The following is a 26,577-nucleotide window of genomic DNA, read 5'->3' as shown; positions in this document are numbered from 1 at the left end:
ATGGGGAAATCCCTGCAGAATGGTACCCTAGGTCAGCTCTGGAGTTTCCTAGGGCCTTTACTCCTTGGCAATGCAGATTTTGTCTGTGTTTGCTGATGTCGAAGGAACCGTAGTTTGTGTTGATTGAGTCGCTGATGTTTGACACTGTGTGCTGTTCTGGATCTCAGCCTCACCAGGCCTCTGTAGGCGAGCACACCTCTCGAGGGACCAGTTCTGACTTCAGGACCTGCTCCCTGGGGGAGCTGGCAGAGACTGGAACACACATTTCCATTGTCCTCCCTGTGTGGAGGACGGAGATAAAGCAAAAACATGGGTACTGCTGGCTGCAGGCTGCCCGGACAAGGTGTCGAGGAGCTGTTTGCACTGAGCGAGACGTACGGCGCATGAAGAAGAGTGCTGGGCTCTGCTCACCATCTGTGAATGCAGCAGATACCATCGCTGGGAACAGAAAGGGTTTTCAGTCTGTGAGATGAGTTCCTGATTGTTTTGCTCCGTGCAGACTCCGCGGGGCCGCTGCCGGTCTTTGGCATTCCAGCAGCACGGCCCTGCCTGCACCAATCGATCCCCGCCCGCCGTATTGACAGGCAGCTCCGATAGTTCTCATCTGAAGAAGTGCAGCATGGATAATTAAGCAATGCACTCTGCAAGTTGGTGATCAGCTTCTCGTGGAGGACCAGTAATGAATAAAAAGTACATTAAGTAAATTAAACTCTTGATGCCTGCAGGTCTGTAACTGCAGAGTTGCCTTTCTGAAATTCATTACAGTTTATAGGAGTTCTGTTAATCAAGAGACTCCTGCAGAAAACATTCTGGGAATTAAAGTTTATTTTGTTCCTGTGTTGTTTAGGACAGAGACAAGTGATGTTGCTGCTGGTCTCTCTGAATACTGAGCTGGGCTCTGAACCTGGGCCCATTGGATGTGGAAAAATCTCATTTAAGCAGTTAAATGGTCTCACCCCCCATCCAAATATTTAGATAACTACATATAATGGGACTGTATGCTCTTTGTTGGTGACATGTTGTCTTTGAGCAGACACCCAGGCTGATTTCCTCAGTGTCTGTAAGCCAGCCACCCTTGTGTTTCCTGGTGTGTGCATGGAGTATCCGGGCTCTCAGCAATGCCTGCGATCTGTCCCGTGCTGGATGGCCACGTGTATTTGTATGTTCAGATTTCTTCCTCTGCAGCACTGAAGCTTTGTTACATTCTGTAAACGAGAGAGCGCCCGGCCGAGCAGGTGCCCTTCTTCGTGTCCAGATGTAGAAATGTTCTCCAGCGATATGAACACGCTGCAGAAACCGTGTTTGCTCTCTAAACTTTTTTTTTGCGAGCGGCTGCCAACTGCACGCTTGGATGGGAGCCATTTATTTGTAGCACAGTCAATCTTCCCTTAAAGAAAACCACCAGTGAATTAGCTTTTGCATAGTGTTTCAATCAAAGCATTTGATCCTTGTTTCTGCGAGATAATCCTAAGAACTTCTTATTTGGAGAATAGAAGACCGTGATGGATTTAATTCATAAAGGGAAGCAGCCGTAAGGAATGTAAATGTAAGAGGCTGATAAGGTAGGATTTCCTAGTTGCTATGACAACCCCTGGGTCATGAGCCTGAGAAAATATAAAGTAAGTCCTGGAGCTGTGAAGATGATTATAAAATTTAACTGTCATTCTTCATTTGGAGTTGATGGCAAACATTATTTACTTAAGTTTATCTCCAGGCAGGCGAGGATCCTTTCTTCCTCCCTTAAATCGGAGCCTCGGATCACAAATGAACGTGTTGTGCGCGGCCGACATCAGAAGGCGAAGCCACTATTTATTATTCTAACCAGACAATTTGCACGGAATATCCCTGTGGATTCGGTCACTCTGAGCAGAAGCAGAGCTTTCATCCGGTGTATCCCTGATAAAAGGCTCCCTGACGCCGCTCAGTGCAGGGGGATGTTCCCAAGCTGAGGATGGCTCCCCCACCCCAGGGATGCCCTGATCCTTGTTTTCTTACCCTGGAATCCCATGTTTGGCATCCATAAGGGAGGGAAAGCTCAAACCTGATGATTTGTTGAGCCTGTGCCCTGTCCTGCTGCCTGATGGGCTCTTCCCTGCCTGCGGGAGGGAACAGGGAGCCACAACAGGCTCTGCATCCTCCCCGTGCATTTCTGGTGCTCCCACCTCAGCCACGGCAACTTGGCTTCACCTTCTCTTCTTTGTTGTTGCTGTCCTCCAGTTCCAGACCAGCAGATGAATCCTTTTCCAGCCCATAAACATTTTGTGGTCTTGAGGGCTGCAAGAGCGGTCCCAGCTGGGATAGAGTGAAGCATAAAATACCTCTGTGCAAGCTGCTGACATTCCTGGGATTAGCGGCTCCAGGAGTTGGGCATCTGGAGGTGTGGCAGTGGCAGAGCCCGCAGCTGCCAGTCTCCCACTGTCCCAGATACCCAGCTGCTGCAGAAAGGTGGAATAGTTCTTTAACAGCTTCTCTTAAAGCCCTGCTCCAGATGGAAACCAGGGAGTTCCTGGCTTTCAACAGCACCTTCTGTACCGATCAGTTCTCTGCACACTTATGATGGTTTTAGCCATTCCTGGTGTCATATAATTTAAAAAATACATATGTGATGAGCAGCTGTGTGTGTACTCTAAGGGATCAGCCGTGCCCTCAGCAGCGGCCTCTGGCCTTTGATGGAAGGTGGGAGAAAAAATTCTTACAATTACTTAAAGGATGTTCCATCTGCAGTATTGGAATGTGTGACTTGAGCGCAAAAATCATTCAGCACCTCCCTCTGAACTTTATTTCACTGCGTTTGGAAGACTTTTCTCTCGCTGCTCAGTGTACTCGAGGGGATGAAAAGGGAAGTCACTGGATTCAAAGAATCCACGTGCAGCAAATGCCTTTTGAGGCTTTTCACCGGCTGCGGGATTTAGCGTGATGCTATTTTCGAGGCTGCTCTCACAATTTCAGTTGGGAAACTCTTTCACCTTTGCAGCTTTCATCCTGAAATGATGCTGGTGCAGGCGAGCTGGCAGATTGTGGTAAGGATCAGAGTTTGTAGCCATTGCTGAAGAGAAGTAGCTCTTGTACAAATGGAACAGAGCATTATCACTGTACTGGGAAAACCAGAATCTGTTACTTTTCCTGGGATGGGAACTTTGTGAAAGCACTTGTCTAAGTGGAAATTGCAGCAACCCCAAGTTTTACTGACAGTCCTTGTGTTGCCCATGAGCTGCAGGACCTCTCTCCTTGTGCTCATGAGGGCATGGACTTCTGAAACATCTCTTTTGTTTGTGACACTGTGTTTGCTGCGTGGGATGTGGTGATAGCTGTTGGTACCTCCAAGGCAGTGTCCCTGGCACTGGTGCTCAGCTGAAAGCCTTTGTCAGAAAGGCTGGTTCCCAAGTCTTCAGTGTCTTCCCACTTTTATTTTTTGGTAGCCAGAGTGGGCTGAGCCTCAGCAGCAGCTGAGTACTGTCTGGGGAAGGAATTCATCCTTGGACCTTCCCTGGGCAGGCATCGGGGTGTGGTTGTGTTTCTCCATGCAGTATTTAGTCATTCAAGGCCACGTTTCGGGAAGGTACATCAAAAGATCTGGTCCAAAAGGCTTCCCCAGGACAGACCACTGTGCTGGAGCTCTGAAGCACAACAGAGGATGAAATGCTGGAGCGTAACAAGGCTGATGAACACAAAAGAGCATTTTTATTTGGTTTCTCATCAGTTCTTCGTAAGCGTTGCAGTGTCTGTACATCGATTGGAGATTTAGCCCTACTGCCCTTGTTATCCCTAGTTTAAGATGTAAAATGCTTTTTTTTTGCAAGTGTGGAGGCAAAAGGCTTTTGAGTTAATTAAATCTATGAAGAAATGAGCTGTGAGCTGAGCATTGTAGTCAGCCCTTTCCAACCTGAGCCTGGACCCCATGGTGCTGGCCGCTCGCTGTCAGCGTGCCGATACCTGCCAGCATTCAGGTAGCATCAGATCCCTCTATAAAATGGAGATTTCAAGCAGCTTGCAGGAGGCTGTGCATGTAAACCTAAGCCAGAAATAGCTGCTCTGACAAAGACTGACAGGTACGTGCCATTCTCTTCATCTGGCACATGCTGTCGGCGGTGCCGCTACGGGAGCTGGCAGCAGCCTTGCAGTGGTGGGTGGCAAACAAAGGCTGCTCTCAGAAATATTTTCCACACAAAGTTAGGATTAAAAGCACAGAGCCGATATAAAATACCAGTGATAACGATATGGATGAAGGGAGTTGCTGGCAACACACAACTAAACTTGAAATCTGTAAAATGAGGCTTTTTCTTTTGTACTGAGTTTTCCAGGGCGCGTTGCCTGTGATCTCCTCTGCCTCCTGCAATTGATAGAGCGACGGGGATCAATAATTCATGGGCGTAAGGAACAGCATTAGCTCTGGAGCCGAGGTTGCTCATGGCTTGGGGAAGATGCTGATGGTGCTGGTCAGCCTCAGCAGAGCGTGGTCGTTACGTGCTCCCCTCTGCCCGCAGCCCTTGACTCATCTTTGACTCACCTGCAGAGGACCGGGGGTGGAGAGAAGCGCAGTCATCTGCCAGATCCCCCTCAAGAGCTCCCACAACTCCATGCAAATGTAGTTGTTCCCCTCCCACAGCTCCTTACGCTGCCTTGGGCTGTACCCACGTCGCTCGTCAGCACTCCAATGGTGTTGGTCCTGATGGCTCAGCAGAACCCACTCACCGCCCTCCTCCGCCAGCAGAGCCGAGGGAGGGCTGCTACTACCTTCCTGTTTTTGGTGATGGCAGGAATACGGGGTGTTTTTAAGGAATCTGCTCGTTAACACGGCCTGGCTGGACCAGGTCTTCCCTTCACTCTGCCTTGCACGTGTGCAAGGTGAACAGCTGCAGCTTCACTTCAGGGGCTCTCCCACTGTCCAGCCCGGGGTGCACTGACAGATAACCGCCACCACCTCCTGGAAAACCTTATCTCAGCCTCGGGGGCCTTGGTCACCTCCAGGCTGAAGGATGGTTTCTAGGACAGCGTGAGCCCCTTCTCAAGCTGTTCTGTCAGGCAGGAGGAGCTGTCAGGCTGGAGATGTGGGAACACTTGTGGCCAAAATGAAGTTGGGCAGCGATGGGTGTGGGTGGAATCCCGTGCTGACATTTCAGATACCTTCAGCATCAGAATGCTGAGATAATTGAAATCAGAGATAATTGCAGAGCAGCCATGGTAAATGTCATGGATTCTGCTCCCATAAGAGCTGAAACTGTGCAGGCAAGTGGGCAAAGAGTGCACAAACAATGAAGGTTCTTATGAGTAAGCACTGGAGTTGAAGATCAACCTCTCCTCCCATTGTCAACATCTGTTGCTCCCAAAATGTAAATGTGGCTTTTCAGGCAAATCCTGTTAAACCTCTTTGTGGTTGTGTCTTGTGTTGTAGGAAGTGATGACTCTGTTCCTTTGCCTTCTTGGGTGGGAGTCCAGGTCAGCACCCCCAGCTCTGAAGTGGCTTTTGGGGTGCTACTGGTTTGAGTTTGGCAGTCTGGAGTAGTTAAAAATAGACAAGGATTGAAAAAGGCATACTGTGATCTCCCCTGAGGGCTCCACAAGTCCTCCAGGTTGTACTTGGCTCCACTTCCACATCTTCCAATTTGACTCCAGTTTTGATCTGGGTTTTTTTGTAGCAGAGAAAGGGAAGGATTTGGAGAGAACAGGTCATGTTCTTATTATCAAATTTCCTTGGTTTGTATTGTCTTCAATATATCTTTACTTGTATAGCAGGTACCATTAAAAATTCCCATTGAAGAGGCCAGTATCATGCTGATAATATTGGCAAAGTTGGGGATTGGACTGGCATCCAGCACCCTGTGGTGACAGAACCCATTTTTTAGTGAAGTTTTGTTTTTCCCTATTTGCCCATTGAGTGGGCTCCAGACCCTCAGCAGGACCAAAACCAGCACAGCTGTGGCAGCTTTAGGGGACTGCTGGAAAAGCCTGTTAGGAGGTACAAAGGCTGTGTTTAATTTATGGAAAAGAAGGGAGGGTAATGCCTGAGAGTCAGAAATTGGCTGTTCTCTTTGTAAGTGAAAGGTCACGTTACCGAGCACGGCAGGGTGGATTTGTGAAAAACGAGCTCCTGTTTGCGAGGAATTAGACTGAGTAGCTGATTTTTTTATTTTTTTCCCCACTTGTGACCTTTAAAGATGCTGCTCGTAGATTGATAAGCAGGATGATGCTTTTAGCAACCCAATCCTCCATTTGCCTCTCGCAGAAGGACAATCTGTCAAACGCCATGGGTGTCACTCGCAGAAAACCTTCCTCTCTGTAACCCCCCGGGGAAGGAGGGACGTGGTGGCAGGACCCGAGCTGACAAACAAGGAAAATTCAGCTTTGTCTTCAATGAGTAAAGACCTGCGTTTCCTGTGGTCTGGAGCCTCTGGCTAAGGACCTTCCCTACATCCTTTTCCCAGTCAATTCTACTTTCTCTTTTCCCATGTCCTTGGCAGGGTTGCAGTGGGTGGGACAGTGAGGGTGGTTTGGGAAAGTTGGCTTTGCCCCCTGAGCCAGGAGAGCTGCTTTCCCTCCTCTGCTGCTGAGGAGGTGCATTTTGGGGCTGGCAAGTGATGGTTTGGAGAGCCCCATGTGCATTGCAGGTAGCACACAGTAGCTGAGACACATCAGCACTTCTTACATGGGTTGTGTTTGGTGACAAAAATAATGGCTGATGGGCTGAAGTCAGAAAAATCATTTTCTTAGTGATGGACAGCAGTTCTGTGTGTCCAGGTGTGCCAAAGCATCCTGGGGGACGCTGAGGAAGCTCCTGGTGCCACGTGGAGGTCTGGCTTTGTGAGCTTGGCAGTCTCTCTGAGAGGCTCCACTGTGTTTATTTTCTGTTCCTAGAGTGCTGCTGGCACCGAAGTGCTGCGGCTGCAGACACCCTGGGTAGTGCAGTTCTGTGGCAGAACTCTCCTGTGTTCTGCTGGGTGCATGACACAGTTGATCTACGGCTGTCCTGGCAGGAGCAGGATTCTTACCGGGTGACAATTTACTGCAGAAAAATCAGTGCTTTTCTGGTGATGCTGCCTCCCATTGCCCTTGGTCATCCCTTCCAGTTCAGGCAGAAACTGGAACATGTGGCTTTGGTCCAAAGCCTGCTCTAAGTGCTGTAAGCCACGTGAGAGCTGTTAACATGGGTAATTCCACCGTTTCATTTGGTTGCCCGTTACTGGGGGATGTTGGTGCACAAGTGATTCTCTTGCTGCAGTTGAGGCTGTTCCTGACCTGTTTCTCTGTTCCAAAAAGATTATTGTCACTTTGCCTCTGTGATGCTGAAGAGCTCACCCGTAAGGTAGTTTTCCTTGCTGTAATGTGTTGCTCTTCTGTGAGGAACAGCTGACAGGCTGCCCCATGACTCTGAGCATCCACACTGCCCAAATTGCCCCGAGTTTGGCACATCTGGCCACTACCCTGGCAGGCAGCGGGGTATTTCTTGACCCTGCTCTCTTTTAAGATGCTCTGACTGCTCATTCCCCATGGGCAGAAGGTGCCTTCATGGTTTCACTTGGGCAGAACTTAAGTGCAGGTGCTGGATTCCTTTCTAGGCCCTGTGTAGGGCACGAAAGGTGAAAGGTGCTGCCAAGGGCTCGTTCCCTACGAGGGCAGTCTCTGTTCTACAGTGTCCCTTTGTGAGCGCCGCCCTTACATAAGCGCGACGCCGCAGCAGCGCGATGGAAATCTCATCAGGCCCGCCAAGTTCCCTGGTCCGGAGCCAGACATCTGGGATTGGGGTTTTCATGGCATTCTTCAGTAGCATGAGGAGCCTCATAAAGCAGCTTCTCTGGGGTATTGTGCCGAGAGCCGCATTCCCAAGCAATTACAGCCGGGGCTGCAGCAGTAATGAGCCCTCGCTTTGGGAAGGGACAGGAAGACAAAAGGGAAACGTTCAATGGAAGCTGCGAAGCCTTTGAACGTGAATAGCTGTGGGCTTGTTAATTGGGATCACCATTGGGAACATTCCCTGTTCCCTCCGGCTCTGGCAGTGTGACCAGGCTCCGGCAGGGGAGCAGGGTGGCAGCAAGGGAAGAGGGCTGAGAAGCTGCAGCTCTTTGGGGTTTCACCATTAATGATTTCTGGCGATGGGGACGAGGCGCAGTTGAGCCTTTTTTGGACCAGAAAAGTGCTGCAAGGGGTGTTCTCAGCTGGGCAAGTCTCATAGCAAAACAGTCACCTGCTGCTTCAGAAGGTTTTGCTTCTTTGGTACCAGCACCATCCTCAGCAGCTGTGGGGTGGCAGGGGATGGAGGAGCTGCTCTGACTGAGCTTGGTGTTCCTGAAGATGCCTGCCCCAGCTGGTCTTTGGGAAGCAGCAGTGGGATCGTGGGTGCAGGCTGGTGCTGGTGACAGGCACCGTGTCACGAAGGCAGGTGACCATCCTTGTGACCAAGCTCCCATTTATTTACAAATCTGGGATTTGTATCGGAGTGTTTCAAAGCTTCCTTATTGTGAATGTTTCCTCCAGAGTTTGGTGGGTTCTAAATAAGAAGTGAAGTTTGAATAAGAACCGCTTTGGCTTCTGCAGTGAGTTATTGCTGAGGCTGCTCAGAGACAGGCTGTTCGTGTCTGTGTGGGTAACTATCAGAGAACATTTTGTTGGTGTTTGTTTAAAAGACAAACAAAAACCATCTGAGTCTGAGTGAAACACTTGTCCCTGGGATTTTGAATAACACAGCAGGTATGGTGTGGATTGTGACTCAGTGTGAGGCACGGCATCAGTGCCCGCAATAACATTGTGTGTCCTCGTGTCTCCACAAGGCTCTGCCAGCTCAGGGTGGATGATTGCAAAATTGAAATTTCCCTAGGGAAAACACTTGGTGCAAGGTTCAGGGAACCAGTGCTCCCCATCCTGCAGGCCAGCACTCCCAACCTTCTGGTTGGCGGTGCAAGGACAGATTCCTGGGCTCGCTGATGCCAGAGGCAACCGCACGTGGTTCCTCTCTGTGGTGCGGTTTGCAGTTGAGAGTGACAAGTTTAATTCCTTGTGTTGCATTTCGGATGGAAAGGAAGAGTACGGCAGATGAATTTCCTTCTTTTCTGAGTCCCTCCCCCCGTTTGATTGCGCTATTGTTTCTTTGGGCACATTAAAATAGAATTTGACTGGAGTCGTTATCCGCTGTGCCCGCGCTGCCGCGTGTAATCCTCTTGCAGAGCCCTCCGCTTTGTGCAGCGGCGTTTGCTAATGAGCAGAATGTAATTCTTTTTTCTGAAAATTACACGAAACAGCATACCCATAAAACCTTCAGATTCAAGATGGCTTGTTTTGTTCCCGTAAGCAGCCCAAACTCCACAGCCGTTCATCACCCGCGGGGGATCCACAAGGAGGATTCAGCCCCAGCTGGAGAAGAACCTGTTGTGCTCCACGATCCATTCCCATGCGTGCTGCTTAGATCCCTGTGTTCAGGAGATGAGAGCAGGATGAGCTGCTCCCAAATTAAGTACAGGCAGTAGGAAAAGGAAATTTTGCAGGTTGAAGTCACCTGCCTCGTTGTGGGTGTTGAGCATATGGTGTCTGTGTCAAAGCGTTTTTCCACGAAACTTGAGTGTTTTATCTCATCAGCTGAGATACATTAATACATTCCATTCACAGGATGGTTATTCCAGGGTGATGATTCCAAGGCACAGCCTGAGGAGGTGAGCTGAGGGAGGGGTGTGCTTGCAGGGAGGCTGCTGGGGCTCAGGCCTGGGCGAGGTGTTGGTGTCACTTCGGAGGCAAAACCCAGTGAGTGCCTGACTCCAGTGCTTGATGGCACCCATGCTCCAGAGCAGCTGCCTGCCTGCAAACCTTTCAGTAACACACAACCCTGGCAGGTTTAGCAAAAAAAATAAATCCCTAACCCAAAAGCGCCTTCGCTACAGGATCTGCTCAAGTGGCTCCTCAGCAGAAAAACCCTTTTAACGTTTATAAACCACTTCTAAAAGCCAGCCTGAACCAGACTGTCATTTCAGTGCCTTGCTAGAAAAATACCCATGAGGAATTGTCCTTCGTTTGTAGCTCCAAAATGTGGTGTGTCATCCAGTTTGGTGAGAGCAGCATTTACTGGAAGGTGGCGGTTGCTGGGGCTTAAGGAGGGGTGTTCTGGGCAGACTGTGCTCTGAGTTAGAGCAGGTTTTATAAAGTGGTTTTAAATGCAAGTGATTAAGGGGAGGATTTCTCTTGCTCTCAGGTGCAAATGCAGCTCCTGATTAAAAGTCAACTGCTGAAATCTGAAATTTTCACAACAGCGCTGCTGAGTTATTTATTGTGTAGCATTTCCATTGAAAATGAGCCTTGTTTTAAATATCCTACCCTTGATGTGCTGAGTGCGAGGGGGCCAGGCTTACAGTTCATGAAAACTTGGCAAAAACAAGCAGATCTCTTCAAACTGTTGGGCTTTGAGAAGAGAACTGTGAAGAATGTGTCTAATTGAAACTGTTCTTTCAAGAAATGCTAAGCAAATGTCTGGTAGATTTTCAGCTGCTGTTGGCAACATCTGTAAAAGGTCTCATGTCTCCTGTGACATGGCAGCAGGAGGGTTGGAGCCTGCCTGGCTTTGATGGTTGGAGTGAATTTTTATTTGAAATACACTCACTGTGTGTACAGTAGAAAGAAGGGAGGTTGCTGGTGTGCCATGGGCTGCTCCACCTGCAGCAGTGCTCAGCGCCAGCTTCGTGCCGGGTGCCCGAGCACCAGCCCTGTGGGCATGAGAGAGCAGGTTTGTCCAAAATTGCAGCAAAAAAGCAGTGTACCAGATTTTTCTGGGGGCTCCCTGTATCACCCAGGTTTGTGCCCAGGAGGACAGGGAAGAGCAGCAGTGACGGGGGGAGAGCAGGATTGAAAAAGCTGGAGTTGGGATGTGAGCAGTGAGCCCCCAGCCCCACACCCCTCCCGTGGGCCCACACTGGGCTCCTCAGAATGTTCCGGAGAGCTGCTGTGCAGCACTGGGTGGCACGGAGGGGTGGTGGCAGCTTGGCACCCTGAGGAACTTAGTCCCTGGTCACTGCAGTCCAGCTAATCCTGGCTAAAGGAGGTAAAGCCGCCCGGGGCCAGGCATGGCGAGAGCTGCAGGGGTTTGAGGTGGTTTGTAATCCTGGGCACATCGAGCAGGAGAGGCTTTATTTAATTCTAATAATGGCAGAGATAATGTTGGCTTTGTGATAGTCCCAGGCACAGCTGTTCTGCAATATCCACGGCGGTGCATGCTGTGAATGGCTAGCAAGGTATCGAGCCCCCAGGATGTTTTCCTTGCTTTTCAGTGCCTGGATGGATTGCATTGGTTTATTGGAAGAGCGCTGACTTTGTGCTTGCAGTAATTAATTCCCTTTTCCGGGCTGGGGGAAGGTTGGCTATAATTTCCTGCATTCTTTTATCATAAGGCCAAAGGAGAAGCTCAGAATAGCGAGCAGAGAGGAACACTGCATACATGCATTTTAAATTTAGTTTCAAGCAGTTAAGAAGACGGATTTTTGGTGGGGTGGCCTCTCTGTATTTGCAGTTTTCAAACAAGGTGACCTGGAGGATTGGTGCTGGATGTAGTGTCCATTTCCAAAATCCCTGGCTGTATTGCTCACTCCACCTGTAAATCCTTATTCCCTTCTCCTTCAGGGCACTGCAGAGGGCTGGAGATCAGGAGTTTGTTTCCCTGCTGGTAGTTCTGACACTCCCTGTGGACAGGAGGAGGGTTGTTGGGGGGGACTACAGGTGTGTGCTGACCAAAATTCATTTGTGTCTGAGCTTGGAAGCATGGCAGAGGAGCAGCACAAAGCGTGTCCTCCTGCTGTCCCCTCTGCCTGCCCTGATCTTGGGGACATCCTGGTGCAGGCTGGGCAAGGGATATGAGAGAGCGTAAGAGATGGAAAATACTTGCTTGAGAACAAGAAGGGCAAAAAGAAATTGGGGAAGAATGAGATTCTTGTGTATTTGCTCTGATTTTGGGGGGTTTTCCATAAGATGACAAGCACGGCTCTGTCATGTCTGGTGCCGCCTTTGCTTTGTGGCCATCGCTGTTCCCAGCACCTGTCCCATTGAAATGGTTGTGTACAGACAGGCAGGGAGGAGTGTCAGCCAGAGGGTTGGGGTGGGCATGGCGGGGTTCTGGCCGAACCCCGAGGGTACCTAACCCGTGTGCAGTTCCAGAGGGAGCTGCTCCGCTGGTCCCTGCGTGCGCTCCGGGTGGGCAGCGCCGCACAGCCCCGGGCCGGCAGCGCCGCGGGGGCTCCGCGGGCTCCGGGAGGCCGTGCTGGGGACGGGGCTGCTGGGACCCTGCTGGGGACCCTGCCGGGGGTGCTGGTACCCTGCTGGGGATGCTGGGGACCCTGTTGGGGACGGGGCTGCTGGGGCTGCTGGGGCTGCTGGGGACCCTGCTGGGGGTGCTGGGACCCTGCCGGGGGTGCTGGGGACCCTGTTGGGGACCCTGCTGGGGGTGCTGGGACACTGCTGGGGACCCTGCCGGGGGTGCTGGGGACCCTGCTGGGGACCCTGCCGGGGGTGCTGGGGACCCTGCCGGGGGTGCTGGGACCCTGCTGAGAACCCTGCTGGGGCTGCTGGGGACCCTGCTGGGGGTGCTGGGACCCTGCTGGAGACACCCTGCCGGGGCTGCTGGGACCCTGCTGGGGACCGTGCCGGGGGGCTGGGGACCCTGCTGGGGGTGCTGGGACCCTGCTGGAGACACCCTGCCGGGGCTGCTGGGACCCTGCTGGGGCTGTTGGGACACTGCTGGGGACCCTGCTGGGGGTGCTGGGACCCTGCTGGGGACCCTGCCGGGGGTGCTGGGGACCCTGCTGGGGGTGCTGGGACCCTGCTGGAGACACCCTGCCGGGGCTGCTGGGACCCTGCTGGGGCTGTTGGGACACTGCTGGGGACCCTGCTGGGGGTGCTGACCCTGCTGGGGACACCCTGCCGGGGGTGCTGGGACCCTGCTCGGGACCCTGCCGGGGGTGCTGGGACCCTGCTCGGGACACCCTGCCGGGAGTGCTGGGACCCTGCTGGGGACCCTGCTGGGGGTGCTGGGACCCTGCCGGGTGCAGCCCTGCCCTGCCGGGTGCAGCCCTGCCGGGTGCAGCCCTGCCTGGGGTGCTGGGACCCTGCCGGGTGCAGCGCTGCCCCGCGCTCCCCGGGGCCCTGCCGGGTGCAGCCCTGCCGGGTGCAGCCCTGCCGGGCCCTGCCCCGCGCTCCCCGCAGCCCTGCGCTCCCGTTGCCTTGCCAACACCGCGCAGAGAAGGAGCGGAGCGCGGCTGCGGCACTGCCGCGGAGCTCGGGAGAGGAGGAGGAGGAGGAGGAGGAGGAAGAGAGGGAGGAGGAGAGAACCTCGCCGCCCAAAAACAGCCCTCTGCACCGCGGCGGGGAGGGAGAATTAATGACGCTGGCAGAGGCATTCAGCGTTCACTCCTTGCTACTTCTGAGATTGTACAACAGCATAATTTTTTAATGACGGGTAATGATGAAACATCAATTTCAAATCTGTTTTTCTGACTGGTGCCTGAAGCTGCAGCGTCAGGCTCAGCACAGGGAATAGGGTGCCCCGATCCCTATGGATGGAGCCGGTGCCTGCTGATGTTTGCCGTGTGGATATCGAGGAGGAGCACTAAATTGAAAATTGCTTCAAAATGGGCTCAGTTTGACTGTTCTAATGCTTCTCGGGAGAACACAAGAGATGCAGAGATTTTAAAATAGAAGCAGCACGGCGGTGCCTGGTGGTGTGCGTTGCTGGTGTTTGTCTTTCTTTACAGTTCACATCCCTTCGGTGGCGGCTCAGAGGCGCCTCACCTGAAAGCAGGAATGAAATGCCATTTATCTCAGCCTTCCAGCCTGCAGAGCACCGTGCTGCAGGGCTGTGGGGACAGCTGGGAGTCTGCTGGGCAGCCCTGTGGTGCTGTGACAGGGACGCTGTCCCCAGGGAGGAGCAGTGGCTCCGTCCTGCCCCCACCATAAATTCCCTTGGCCCTGGGCTTTGGTGTTACCTTGGGCTCTGTTTTACCTGGGATTGCTCATCCCAGCCCTGCCTTTGGGGCTCTCCAGGACACCCTTCCCAAACACTGGTCATGGCTACACACCACCCATCCTGCCACATATGGGAGCGTGGCAGAAAATGAACATTTCAGCCCAAAAGATAAAAATATGTAATGGGAAGGCTTTTCTTGCTGCAGCTCTCCCTCAAAGGCAGCAGCGAATGGAAGTCACTCTCTGGAGCTGTCTCGTTCTTTCTCGAGGCAGTGTTTTGATAAATGTTGATGAGTTTCACTGTAAAACTAAATGACATTTATAGCACGATGTATGCTTTACCCATTGCTTAATTATACCTAATGGTGTTGGATGGAAAAGGCATTTACCATTTTACTTTTGTTTAAAATGACAATCTAAACCTCAGAGCCTGTGGGGTTTTGTAGAACGATGACGATTTAATTAAGAACTAAATACAATCTAATTTTAAAAGGCAATTGCAACTTTAAGAAATAAGTGATAAAATTTACAAAGAGCTTGCTGAGAGAGGAGTGCTGGGCTTGGTGTGCCTGCTGTGGGATGGGGTGGGCATCTGAGGGGGTTTGGCTCCAGGTTTGAGGAAGGTGGGATGAGGACCACATCCAGACTTGTTTTCTCTCTCATCATTACTGTATTTTTTTTGTCATATGCTTTACAGTCCTGTTGCTGCACCTGCAGAGGCAGCGAGAGGCATTGGGCTAATGCAGTTTATAAACCCAAGGGTTTATTTTCGTGTGCACAACACGGTTTCTCTTCCCTTCCTCCCAGCTCTGCCTTTGTCCTGGCAGCCAGCAAAGAAAACAGAGCCTCTATTGAAAACAAGGCATGAGGAATGAGCGTGGATCAGGCAAGCTGCATCTTTAAAAATAAACACTGGAGCAGAGCTTTGTGCCTTCCACTCAGCTGGCAAAGCACTGACAGCAGGCAGGAATGTGTTCAGGAGCATCTGCCCTTTCTCTTCTTTTCATGGGTTTAGTCAAAACAAATCCCATAGATGAAGGGAAAAAAATACCAAAATGCATTTTACTTCCCCAAGCCTGGATGAGCCACGGGGCGGAGGCTGAAGGGGGACGTGCAGGATCTGCAGCGAGGAGATTAATGTTTAAAGATATTAGCACTGGTCCTGTACTAACATTTATAAATCCGACGGGTGGCAGATTGAGGGCTGATTCCACATTTTTTCTTCCTCCTCTGTAAAATAATAAATATGGTAAAATAGCTCTCAGAGCTGCCTTTATCGTGGGGATGAATCAGGACAGTTGGTGTTGCAAGAGACTTAAAACTTACAAATATGTTGCCCTTTAGGTGAGCATTCATCATAATGTCTGATCTGGGATCTAGACTAAAGGCTTCTCTTATACCTTTTTATCCTTTCTGGGAAGTGGAAATTGGAAGGAGTCCTCGCTTTGATCGTAATGTGCTGCTGAGATTCTTTCACCTGTTTTGTGGGGGAGCGTCTGTCGCTGGTGGGGGTCTATTGTTCTTTGAGAAAAGATCTTGTCTGCTGTCTCTAAAAAATCTGAAAGGGGGGGACATACTTGAGTAGAAAGAAAGTGAAGGGAAAGACCCCTAAAGACAGTGCCCTTCTTGATGGCATGGAGTCCCTGCAGGTGCTGGGTGGGCACAGCAGGGCTCCACAATCCAGGACTGTGGCATTCCCACCTGCACTGGCACCCAGGGAGATGAGGAGTGGGCAGGTAACACCTGTGAGCAAAGCCACTCCAAAGGCTGGCAATTCGTGGAAGGTGACATCAGCCTTCCTGCCCTGATGGCAAACTGGGAATTAACTTCAAAGGGCAAGAGGAACTCAGCCTAGTCTGTGGAGGAGGGCTCATCCTCGAGGGTTCGGTGTGTGATGGGCTGGTAGCAAATGGGTCGCTCCCCTGTGCAAGCTCTTGGTCATTCCAGCAGGTAAATGTTTCCTCTTCTGCTTTTACTCCCCGTTTTGGGATAACAGCTGGGCAGGTGTTTTGTCCAAGGCTCACAGAGTTGCTCCTGTGTGTGACAGGGCAGGGACAGTGCTGGGATTTAAGGCTGGCTGCATGCTGAGCCAAAGGATGGGAACAAGCCAGGATACCCCAAAAAACCACAGTATTCCCTTGTATTCCTTGCTGGTCCTTTGTTTTGAAGACATTTTGTACAGGTTTGAGCATTTGTTTTTAATTTTGCCATTTATTTCTTGCTTATTTCAGTGGTGAGCTAAAGATTTCAGACTTAAATATGCAGGCAGTTGAAAGGAGGTCCTTTTTGTAGGGAAGAGACCAGGCTGATGTTGATCAGAATTCATTGTGGGTGCTTTATGGAAATACAGATTTCTTGGGTTTAAAAGAGATTATTAAACCGCACGTTGTGACAGATGCTACTGACAGTAAAAAATAGAAAGGATGTGAAAAAGTCTGCAAGAAATGGGTTACAGGTATGGATATAAGACATATCTGCTCATTAGAGTAAAATGAAACCCATCATCTGAGTTGAAACAGGATTCCTTGTTACTGGGAACCCTGTCGCTCTGACTAATGGGAATCTGTGTTCTGGGGCAGGTGCTGTGGGATCCAAAAAATGAGCGTGTGCCAGAGCAGCCCTTACTAGCAAAGGCATCATCCCAGGGGGCTTGGAGGGCACGGAGAGTCTGAGCTGAGGGTCCCTGGAGGGCTCCCTGCTGCTGGCAGTGCCATGGGATGGGTGTCCCCCCTTGTGTCCCTGTCCAGCCGCAGTCCCTGGCTGGCACCCCGGGAGCAGGGCTCTGTGCTGGGGGAAGGTGGGCACAGAGCAGGTGGGCAGCTCCCTCCACAGCCCCTCGTGCCAGCTCGAGGTGTCAGCAGTGCCCTGCTCCGTGCGAGGCAGGTGGCAGCTGCTGGCCACCGCAGGGCAAAAGCAGAGGTGACAACGATGGTGACAAACCTGCAAACATGTAAATTCTCTCCTCCTGTGCTCAGGTTTTGGCAGGGGCTGCTGCAGCTTTACCCCCGTGGCAGAGACAGGATGGAGTGTGAGGCAGCAGGTGTTGTTCTGGTCAGGGAAATGCACAGAACATGCTCTTTGATTGTGAAAACTCAGTGTTTGATCTGTGCTTCCTCCTCTTATGCTCCTCATCAGGGTTTAGCTCCCCATGGAGCAAGTCAAGGCAGGCAAAGGAAATTCCACCTGTGTTTGAAACTCGGGTTTAATCAAGGTCTCCTTCCTTGGATCTGGGCTGTGGGTGTCCTTGGTAGCAATGTAGCTGGAAGATAAATGCAGATAAGAATTCCGTATTAGGGCTCCATTAATAATAAACGTGTGTTGATGCTAACTGAGTGTTATTTAAACACACTGAATGGAGGCAGCAGCCTGCTGGGACTCTCATGTTGTCAAACCTTCTCCCTTGCTGATGCTGCTGCCAAGCAGTGCTGGGGCATGGCAGTGGGGGATTTTAGGTGGTGTCCTTGGCAGGTGTTGGCTGCCAGCGATGGCTGTGTCAGGAAGGGCACCTGACTTTCTGCTGAGGGGCCACTCACAGCTTTGCCCTTTTGTGCTCTTTTGGTCTCCCTCACTTCTGTCCCTCCATGACCCCCAGGAGCCCCCTGAGAGTCCTCAGCAGCCTCCCCTCTCAGATCCTGCCACAGAAGATGTTCTGTCTCCCTGGTGAGCCGAGGAGCCGCTCACACCGAGCTCCCTGGGGACGCTCGGATGAACCTCTGACCTTATGGGAGAAGGACAGTCTTTAGTAAGTGACCTTTTACTGTCTAGGCAATGGACCATCAGCTGCTGGAAACAAGGCAAGAGAGCAGCTGCTTCTGTTTCTTAGAAACATTTTAGAAACGTGGAACAAAAAGCTGAGATGTGCAGAGCAGCAGGCGCGTGCTGCCGTTCCGAATTCTGCCTCACCGCGCTCCCGGCGCCGCGTTTGTCCCCTCTGGTCAGTGACAGAGCAGATGGATATTGATCCCCAGTGTCCGCCAGCAGTAACCTTTGAAGGGACAGGCGACGTATGGCCAGGGAGTTTGATCTATCAATATCTGGGTAATAGAAAGACAAGGGTGACATCTAATCCCAGCGCAGGTGACAGATCATAAATCTGCGCAGACGGGGCGATTGGCGGCAGCAGGAGCGTGAGGGGAGGGCAGGGTGAAGGACCAGCTTCAGTCTGAAACACGCTTTGGCCACAGCCACAGAGGCTTTCGTGGCAGGAAAAAAGAATTTTGTTCTTAAGATCCAAAGAAATACTTTGATTTGGCCGTAACACAGGACTTTTGTTCCTGTACCATTGTGGTTTCAGCCAGTGGAAAGAATTCCCTGATGCCATTGCATCACATAGATATTCACTATGTTTAAAGTCAGTGCAGCTCCAGTGTAATTTCAGAGCTATTGTCATCTTTTATTCTTACTCTTTAAGCCAGAAAAGCCATAAAGGTGGCAATGGCATTTTTTTTCTCCACAAATTTAATATCTGTGCGCAACTCGCTTGAATTTGCCGTATATTTCTCTGAAGTGGCTGTTTCATAGCGTAAACTTGCTCCTCACAATAAGTAATTTTTAGCACCATCTTGCACGTTCTCTCTGAGTGTGGAGAGTAATTCAGGGGAAGTGTGACTGCGAGCGGGGAGAGGAGCGGGCGCTGCGCAAAGGCGCCGAAAGCGCTCGCTCGCGAAAATCTGTGCTGAGAAGGAGGGGAAAGAGGTCCCTGGGACTGCTGGGGCTGCCACAGCCTGTGACAGGGATGAGATCCTGGCAGCAGGAGCGGCTCTGTCCCTGCAGACAGTGCCAGGGAGACTCAAGGAAATCAACGTTTTGGGAACGGTTTCTGTGCATGCTAATTCCTCCCACTCCTCCTTTTTCCCCTCCTAAATGGAAACTGGGGCTTTGAGCATCACCAGGGGATCCCAAACCTGGCACAGCAAAGTTGTCTCTGTCGGTAGAGCCCTTCCTCAGAGCAGTTCTCTTAAACCTGGCTGTGGCATAAAGGAAGGATAACATGCATTAAATGTGAAAGTAGAAATCCAAATACCAGGTGAGCATTACTGCATCAATTTGCTGTAGTCTGTGCCTCAGAGGGAGACATGGAGCTGCCATACCCCATTCCCATCATCACTGAGCAAGCCTTGCCCAGTTCAGCTCAGCTGCACCTTGCTGGAGAGTCCCTGTTCCTCTTGTGCTCAGCAAGAAATTTTCATGGGCAAGATTCCCCAGTGCTGAATTGTGGCTGACAGACCGGCACGGAACCAACTCAAAAGGAAGATTTTTCTAGAATTCTATTTGTTTGCCACCATCACTTTTTTTGAAGAGCTCTTTGCCTGGGAATTGGAGTTGCTGAGCCTGTTTCTGACCATGGAGAAGATGCTGAAGAGGGAATGAGAGCTACTTGAATGCAGAAAAATCTCAGAGAGGCTTGACTCAGGGTCACAAAACTGGTAATCACATCTTATTAGAAGAGAAAGTTGCTGTTGCAAAAGGTTAGTTGTGGATCTTGGTGGAAAACAACATTTCCCTCCGGGCTGAGGGCACACTGGCAGAAGAATTGCTCGGGGGTTCCACGTGTGGCTCCAGGCTCCGTGGCCTCGGAGGGTTTTCCTTAGGGACTGTTCAGGAGTGGAAGGAGCAGCAGCTGCCTCTTCTCCTGCCCTCCCTGCAGCCCAGCCTCCCACAGTGACTGTTCTGTGAGTGGGTGAGAGCACCTGTGTCTCGGTGTGCCTTGAGCACCCGCGGAGCTGCGGGCTGGCGTTGGTGGGGCTGCAGGAGCGCTGCATTCTGCCCCAGCCCCTTCCCTCCCGCTGCACTGGGGCCACACGTGTGTCCACGTGCTCCGTGGCAGCCTGGTCTCCAGCTGTTGCCCATGAAAAGATGCCATGAAATTAACTCCATCGGCAGCAATTGCCTTTTCCTGCCAGCACAATCAGTGTGGATTGTCTGTTCTTTTCCAAAGTTCAAGTGTGACGACTGCAGCTCTTTAAAACGGTCTCTCAAGGCTCGGAGCCTGGATGCACAGAGCTCCAGTGGCTTCTCCCTGGCAGTTCTCCTCTCCTTCCTAGAAGCAGATCTGCAGGCTGGTTAAATGGCCTTTGGGTCCCCTCCTTTTCCCCGTATCCCATCCTTGACCAAGAGTCTCTGGTTCTGGTCTCTTCCTGGAAAGCAGACTGTGATATTTGTGTTAAAGGGAAGAGATGAAGCTCTCAGTGATGGATGAGAGAGCAGAGGAGCTGCTCAGCTCAGGGAGAAGGAATACAGAGGAGACAAAGCTTCAGGGGAGGTGGATGCTCAGTGTTTATAAACCCACTTGTCTCTGCTCTAACCACCACATTCCTTTTAGGTACTTGAAACTGATAGATGAATGTTGACATTCAAATTGTGTTAATTCTGGGAATGGAGCTCAGTGTCGCTTTTTTCCTTGAGCGCGTGGGCAGTTTGTGTATCTGTGTGAGTTGTTTCTTCTGACTCAATCTATTAAGAGGAATTTTGTTTAGGTTTACGGGCTTACACAGTTCAGGTGTAATGAAAACCCCTCTTCCTTGGAAAGCATTTGTGTCGGGATCCTGCAGACTGAGCCAGCAGTGCTGCAGCTCACGCTGGGGCACCTGTGGTTAGAAATTCCATAGAAATTGAAAAACCATGCTCCCCAGCACGTATTTTTAATCTTTCCTCTCCTCTCCCTGATGCTTCCCTCTAGCCCAGTGTCCTACAAGCGGAGAAAGAATTGATTTTAAATGTGACCGCTGAATATGAGCCAAGGTCCCTGGGCTGTGTCCAGCTGAGGGGGACTTGTTTGAAACACAATTTACTTGTCTGTGTCTGTCTGCAGCCCTAAGAGGAGAGACTGCAGTGGTCTAAGGCAGGAAGACAAGTGCAAAAATTAATTGTACAGGTTGCAGCCAAAGCGTCCCTCAAGCATTGTGTCCCCCTCCTCACCCCCCTTCCAGTAAGTATAAAACAAGGTGTCATTTTTCACCTTCAGAGGGGGATTCAGTAAATGAGGCTGGAGAATTGCTTTGGGTAATGAAGGAAGCACACACTGTGTTTTCCCTCCTCCTGGCACTGCAGACACCCTTTTGGGTGATTCCCCTGCTTGTTAACAGCAGTGCACATGTTAGACAGGAGCTCACCCCAGAGACTCCCCCCAGAAAGTGGCTTCATTCCTGTTCCTGTTCCACTCCCTCTGGAGCAATCCCATGTACTCCAGGTCAAGATTTTCAAGGCTCTGAGCCCAGTCCTGGACTCTGTCTGTCCTGGTGTCTGTCTGTCACGTGCTGGGATGAGGATTTGTTCCTCGTGTTGGAGTCCCAGCAGGCAGCTTTGGTCTGTGCTGCCGTAGTCCCTTCATATGTGATAGATGAAAATCTGTCCCATGTCATTCTGTTGGGGGCTTCCTGTTGGATCTGCTTGTGCTGTGCCCCTCCAAAGCATTGCCAGGATTTAACATTGGTTCTCAACAGTAATTTTCCTTTGCTTCTCTGAGCTCCTGAGATTCCCTGTTGAGTCCATAAATTTCACCTGCCCTCCCCAGCCAATTTCCTGTTCCAAAATATTGCCATGCTGTGTGTGTGTGTACTTTAATGCTCCTCAAAATACGTATACACTGACAGTAAATATTTACTGAGGAACTTGCCGAGGTGTTGACAATGAGGACGGCTCTGAAGAGTTCTTGCTTTGTGTTGCATTTTTATTTAATTTACAGCTTGTAATTGCTGCTGCTGGTGGAAATAGCTTTCCTGGGAGCAGATAGGAATGGACAGCCCAGGATGTGGAGGGGTGCAGGCCCTGGCTGGGTGCAGCACGTTCAGGGCAGCAGAGCAGACACCCTTTGATGGAGAACAAAGAGGCAGAGCCCAGGAGGCCGTGGCTGCTGCGAGCCGTGGAGGGGCTGGGTGTCCTCATGTGCTCCCTGCCCGTATAAATCTGGATAACAGCCTCGTTCAGAGGCATCTGGAGCCAGCCCAGACCCAGGTGCTGGACTCTGCAGCCATCCATCGGCGGGTTTAACGCAGCAGCATCCCGGTGTGAGAAGCTTCAGTGGCTTGAACTTCAAATAATTTATTTCTAAATTACTTCTACTGTAATTCTTATTAATTCAAATAGTCTTCTAAGCTGATGTAAAATTCAGTAAACGCAAGGAACAGTTTAATGAATTGAAAATAGGATTGAGTCTTTTAAAGTAAATGTAAAAAAATATGCTGGCAATAATTGCTTAGATGGAAATCGAATCTTAATAGCTTTGTTAATGATTTGTAGGGAATATTGCGTTTATGAGAACATATCAAGCTGATCCTTGTGCAAGAACCTTGTTTTGAATGGGTTTGATAAAATTATTCCCCAGAAGCAGTTAGTAATGTTTAATATTTTTGCTTGAACCACTTTTGAGACGTTTGATTTCATTGATGCCAGGGCCTGGCTGTGGCTCTGCCGCGCTGCTCCAGCACCTCCAGCAGCATGTGGCACAGGCAGGGCTCTGCTCTGGGGTCTGCACAGTGGTTTGGGATTTGAGAACAGAATAATTTATGCTGAAAAAGCCCTTTAAGATTATAGAGTCCAGATAAGTGCCTCCAAGGTTCAAGAACACCGTGTTAAGGGTGCTGATAGTGTGGTGGGGTGGCTGAATGCTCATCTTCTGATCAGAGGGCTTTGAGCAGGACCAGCTTCATCCTGATGCACGGAATGTGGAGCCAGGCAGATGTCTGGGGCAGGCTCTTTGCCCCTCTAGAGTGGGGCTGGGGTCTGTGCTCCAGTATGGGTGTTACTGTTGGATAGTAAATCTTCTTGTTGGTCCTCCAAGTTCATCAGTCTGTAGAATCTATCTAAAATTTATACTGAGAGGGCAGAAAAATGTGCCCAGACTTCAGCTTTCTGCCCATCAGGTGTGGAGAGAAGTCTGATGGCTTATCAATCTTTCTCTTTCCAAACGATGCACCTTTTGGTCAAACATTTGTTTCCAAGGGATGTCAAACTATAAAGGCAAGTTGGAAAGAAAGATAAATGAAGGAAATGCAAGGTGAGAGGAAAACTGGGGTTTAAATATGATCCCCAGATTTCCTGTGGGCAAACTTTGTCCCAGTCCTGCATTTTTGTGTTTCTCGTGGCTAAGGCAGCTGTGGAGCAGCAGAGGATTCTCTGACCACCCAGCCCGTGGCCAAGTGCCCAGGTGTCCTGGCTTCATTTGGAGCATTGCCAATCAAAGTCTCAGCACTTCTCCCACTTTGGTTCCCAGCAGTGATGGAGAAATTGAAATGCAAGGCACATTCTGCTGCCATGCCCGTGTCCTTTGGCGTTGGAGGCGAGTGTCTCCGCGTGCGGTGCTGCGCCGCCTCGGCTCATTAGAGGAGAGTTTTCGGGGTGATGACCTGGAAATGATTACAAGGCTCCCACGGCATAATTGCACGGGATCCTTTTTTTCCCCTGCCTCTGGACATTAATAGCACCTGCTGATTACACAGAGTGAGTAACGACTGATTCCCTGAAGTCTGTCTGCTCCAGTCAAAGGATAAGTGCTTCTTACAGGGAGTTGTTCCTTCAAGGTAATTTAACAGGATTTGTCTGTTGGGAGAGGAAGGGAATTTTTGGTGTTTCTGTGCGGGGCAGCAGTCCTTCCTCTATTCCCATCACAGAGCTCCCTCCTCACTGCTCCTTTACAGCTGCCTGGGGACCCTGAGTCAGTGGCTCACTGGCTGATGTTCCTCCGTTGGTGGCGTGGAGCTTTTCACTCCCAAGCAAAACCCACTGGTGTCATTTCTGACCTCGAGTCCCGCCTTTGCTCTGTCCTGCAGGTGATGGTCAGAACTTGGTGACAGAGGACGTGACCGTGGTGGAGGGGGACGTGGCCACCATCAGCTGCCGCGTCAAGAACAGCGACGACTCGGTGATCCAGCTCCTGAACCCCAACAGGCAGACCATCTACTTCAGAGATTTCAGGCGTAAGTTTGTGGTTCCTCGTTTGGTCATGACTCCTCCTCTGCCTCGCTTGCGCTCAGGACACGGCACTTGCTGAGATCCCTCCTGTTTGTGCAGTGCTGGGCACTTACAGTTCACTGGTTCTGTGGAGACAGGTGAGATAGACAATCATAATCTTCCCCTTAATGGAAGACTTCACAGTTCCCTCTAAAAGTCAGAGCATCTTACTTTGCAATGGGAATTGATTGTTGTAATTCAGGGTGAATTGCAATTGAATGCCAAATATTTAGCTGACACAAACAAATTGAACAGGGCGACACCGAGACAGCGCGGTGTTCTCAGGAGTAATCTCTTCAGACCAAAGACTGAACATTTCAGGACAATCTGTGCCGCTTTCTACCCAAACTGAAATCTCTCATCACTTGCATGTCCAGTGGATAAGTCTGTCCTGTGGTGACAGTGCCGTGGTAGCTGCAGTGAGACACTTTAAATGGTCTGTGTTAGTGTCACTGTGGGGACATGCCTGTACTCTCTGCCCAGGAAGCAACAGGACAGGAAAAAAGCTTTAAATTCTGCTTCTCCCAATTCCTTCCTCATTTAGGCTGTCTCTGAGTGCCCACATTTGGTGCTGGGACTGTATGAACACCATAAGCATTTTACTACACATCCCTAAGCCACCTGGCAATAAAACTAAGTCCAAAGATTTCATGCTGTGCCCTGTGATTGGCTCATGTTGATTATTTGAAATTATTTGAGAACCAAAAGATTTTTATAGGTCCAGCTTCAAGGTAGGAAGGAGCTAATCAGGAGCCCAGGGGTGCTCACCTTGATGTGCTGCTGTCTGTGGGGATCTCTGGGATTGTGGAGTGGTGGGAAGGGGACGTTGCCTCGCTCGGTGCAGTCACCCAGGCTGTGCTTGCCCCACAGCCCTGAAGGACAGCAGGTTCCAGCTGGTGAACTTCTCCAACAGCGAGCTCCGGGTGTCCCTGACCAACGTGTCCATCTCTGATGAAGGGAGGTACTTCTGCCAGCTCTACACCGACCCCCCCCAGGAGATCTACACCACGATCACGGTGCTGGGTAAGGAGCCCTGCAGGCCCTGGGCACGCAGGGTCAGTGGGATGGGAGAGCCCCAGGGGGCCTGGAGAGGAGTTGGAAGCAAGGGTTTGAACGCTGAGTGCTGATGGCCAGGGGAGGACGTGCTGGCAGCGACTGCAGCTGCTCTGCTCCAGCAGTTCCTGATGATTAGCAGCAGCTTTTAAGGCTCTATTAATGGGAGAACCTGAATCAGGCAGGGTGACTTAATGTAAGATCTCACTTGCTGATTAGTTTAAATCTTCCTTCTTTTGCTTAATGAGATTTGGGTCTTAGGTTTTTATACGTTGTTAAGTGATGTTTATAAGCAGTTTTACTCTTGCTATTACAGTTATCAACACCTTCAAAGTTTCCGTGCACTTTCCAGCACTCACAGGCACAGGAAGCTCTTGTAGCTCCTGCCTCTAATCGTGCACAGGCAAAAACAGTTTGTTGGATTTGATTTCACTGCTGGCAATGCTGAGAAGGTGTTTGAAAGGAGAATACTCATTTCATTCACCTGTAAGCCAGCACTGCGTGTCTTTTAAGTGGGAGACATAATGCAGGTTTTTGTTGGGTTTTTTAAAGTATGAATCATGCTTTAGAACTGAGGGAAAAGTCAGTTTTCTTGCCTTGTACTTCAGTTGTTTTTGAGAAGCCTTTGTGGCATGGCCAGTGTGTGTGCTGCCTTTCCCCCCCATCCATAAAGGAGGTGGTTTCTTGTCACCTTTGTCATGTTCTCGGGTCAAACCTCAGCTCAGGAAGCAGGCAAGGATGAGGGAGGTTTATTAGCAGAAGATGAAGGGAGGGTGTTTGTACTTGCATGGAGAGATTGGGCACTCTGATGCCAGGGATGGCTTGTCTTGCCTGTCTTTCCTATTATTGGCTCCCTAATTAGGGGAACTAATGAGCCAGGGTGGAGGAGTGGTACTCCGTGTTGGTGTTGGCTGGTCTTCCCAGGAACTTGCTCCCCCACAAAAACCTCGTGGCCATCACCCAGCCTCTGATAGAACTGAAGCTGTATCAAAGACTGGTTTTTGGCCTGCCTCTGATGCTGCCAGCTCGGGAGAGCAGAGGGAGGTGCTGAGGTGTCCCCCTTTGCAGCTGGCATTCGGGGGGAGCTGCACTTTTGCTTCAGCACTTTCATGTCTTCTGTGACACAATATGTAGATTTATTCATGCTTAATTGGAACATGTGAAAGTCTCAAATATGTAGCTCATTCTGTTCTTTTTAGAGAGAAGCCACAAGTGACTAATTAGTCCATTTGATCATCTGGATGGTATTTATACATATTTGTTCTTCATTAGCTTTAAGACCTGTGAGTCACATCTGAACTGTGCAGTTGCTTAATCACATTGATCAGAGCAAAGTTGAGTTTCCTTTGGAAGTTCTGGGATTTTCTGAAGCCGTGACTCTGCCATAAGAGCTCTGGCTGTTCACTTTTTCCTGGGTTTTGTCTTGCTGCTGGTGCTTTCATGGGAAAGAGGTTCCCTTGTTCCCATGTCTTAATTTTTAAGCTCATTTGTCCCATTTCTGGGCTGTGCTGCAGTGGTTGTTACCCCTGAAGTTACAGCCTGTTTCTCACTGTAACTGGATGATTTTTCATTGTGTACAATCTTCCAGCTTTGTGTTTTGGGAGACTCCTCATCTAGGGGAGATGTGTGCCTGGGCAGAGCAGCAGATCTCCA

General features: G+C 50.5%; 1 protein-coding gene across 4 annotated transcripts in view; it reads left to right on the top strand.

Annotated features, from left to right (window-relative positions):
• The window catches only part of CADM1 (cell adhesion molecule 1), a 133,593-nt gene that overhangs the window by 65,700 nt on the left and 41,316 nt on the right, over positions 1-26,577 (top strand). For all 4 annotated transcript variants that reach the window (XM_041413721.1, XM_041413720.1, XM_041413719.1 and 1 more), the window contains exons 2-3: positions 23,691-23,837; positions 24,742-24,894. In XM_041413721.1, coding sequence (XP_041269655.1) covers positions 23,691-23,837; positions 24,742-24,894 — 300 coding nt within the window. The remainder of the gene's footprint in view (positions 1-23,690; positions 23,838-24,741; positions 24,895-26,577) is intronic.

The sequence above is a fragment of the Onychostruthus taczanowskii genome, unplaced genomic scaffold (assembly GCF_017590055.1).
Source record: "Onychostruthus taczanowskii isolate IOZ18803 unplaced genomic scaffold, ASM1759005v1 scaffold43, whole genome shotgun sequence".
Classification (NCBI taxonomy): Eukaryota; Metazoa; Chordata; class Aves; order Passeriformes; family Passeridae; genus Onychostruthus; species Onychostruthus taczanowskii.
This window is presented reverse-complemented; position numbering and strand designations above follow the sequence as displayed.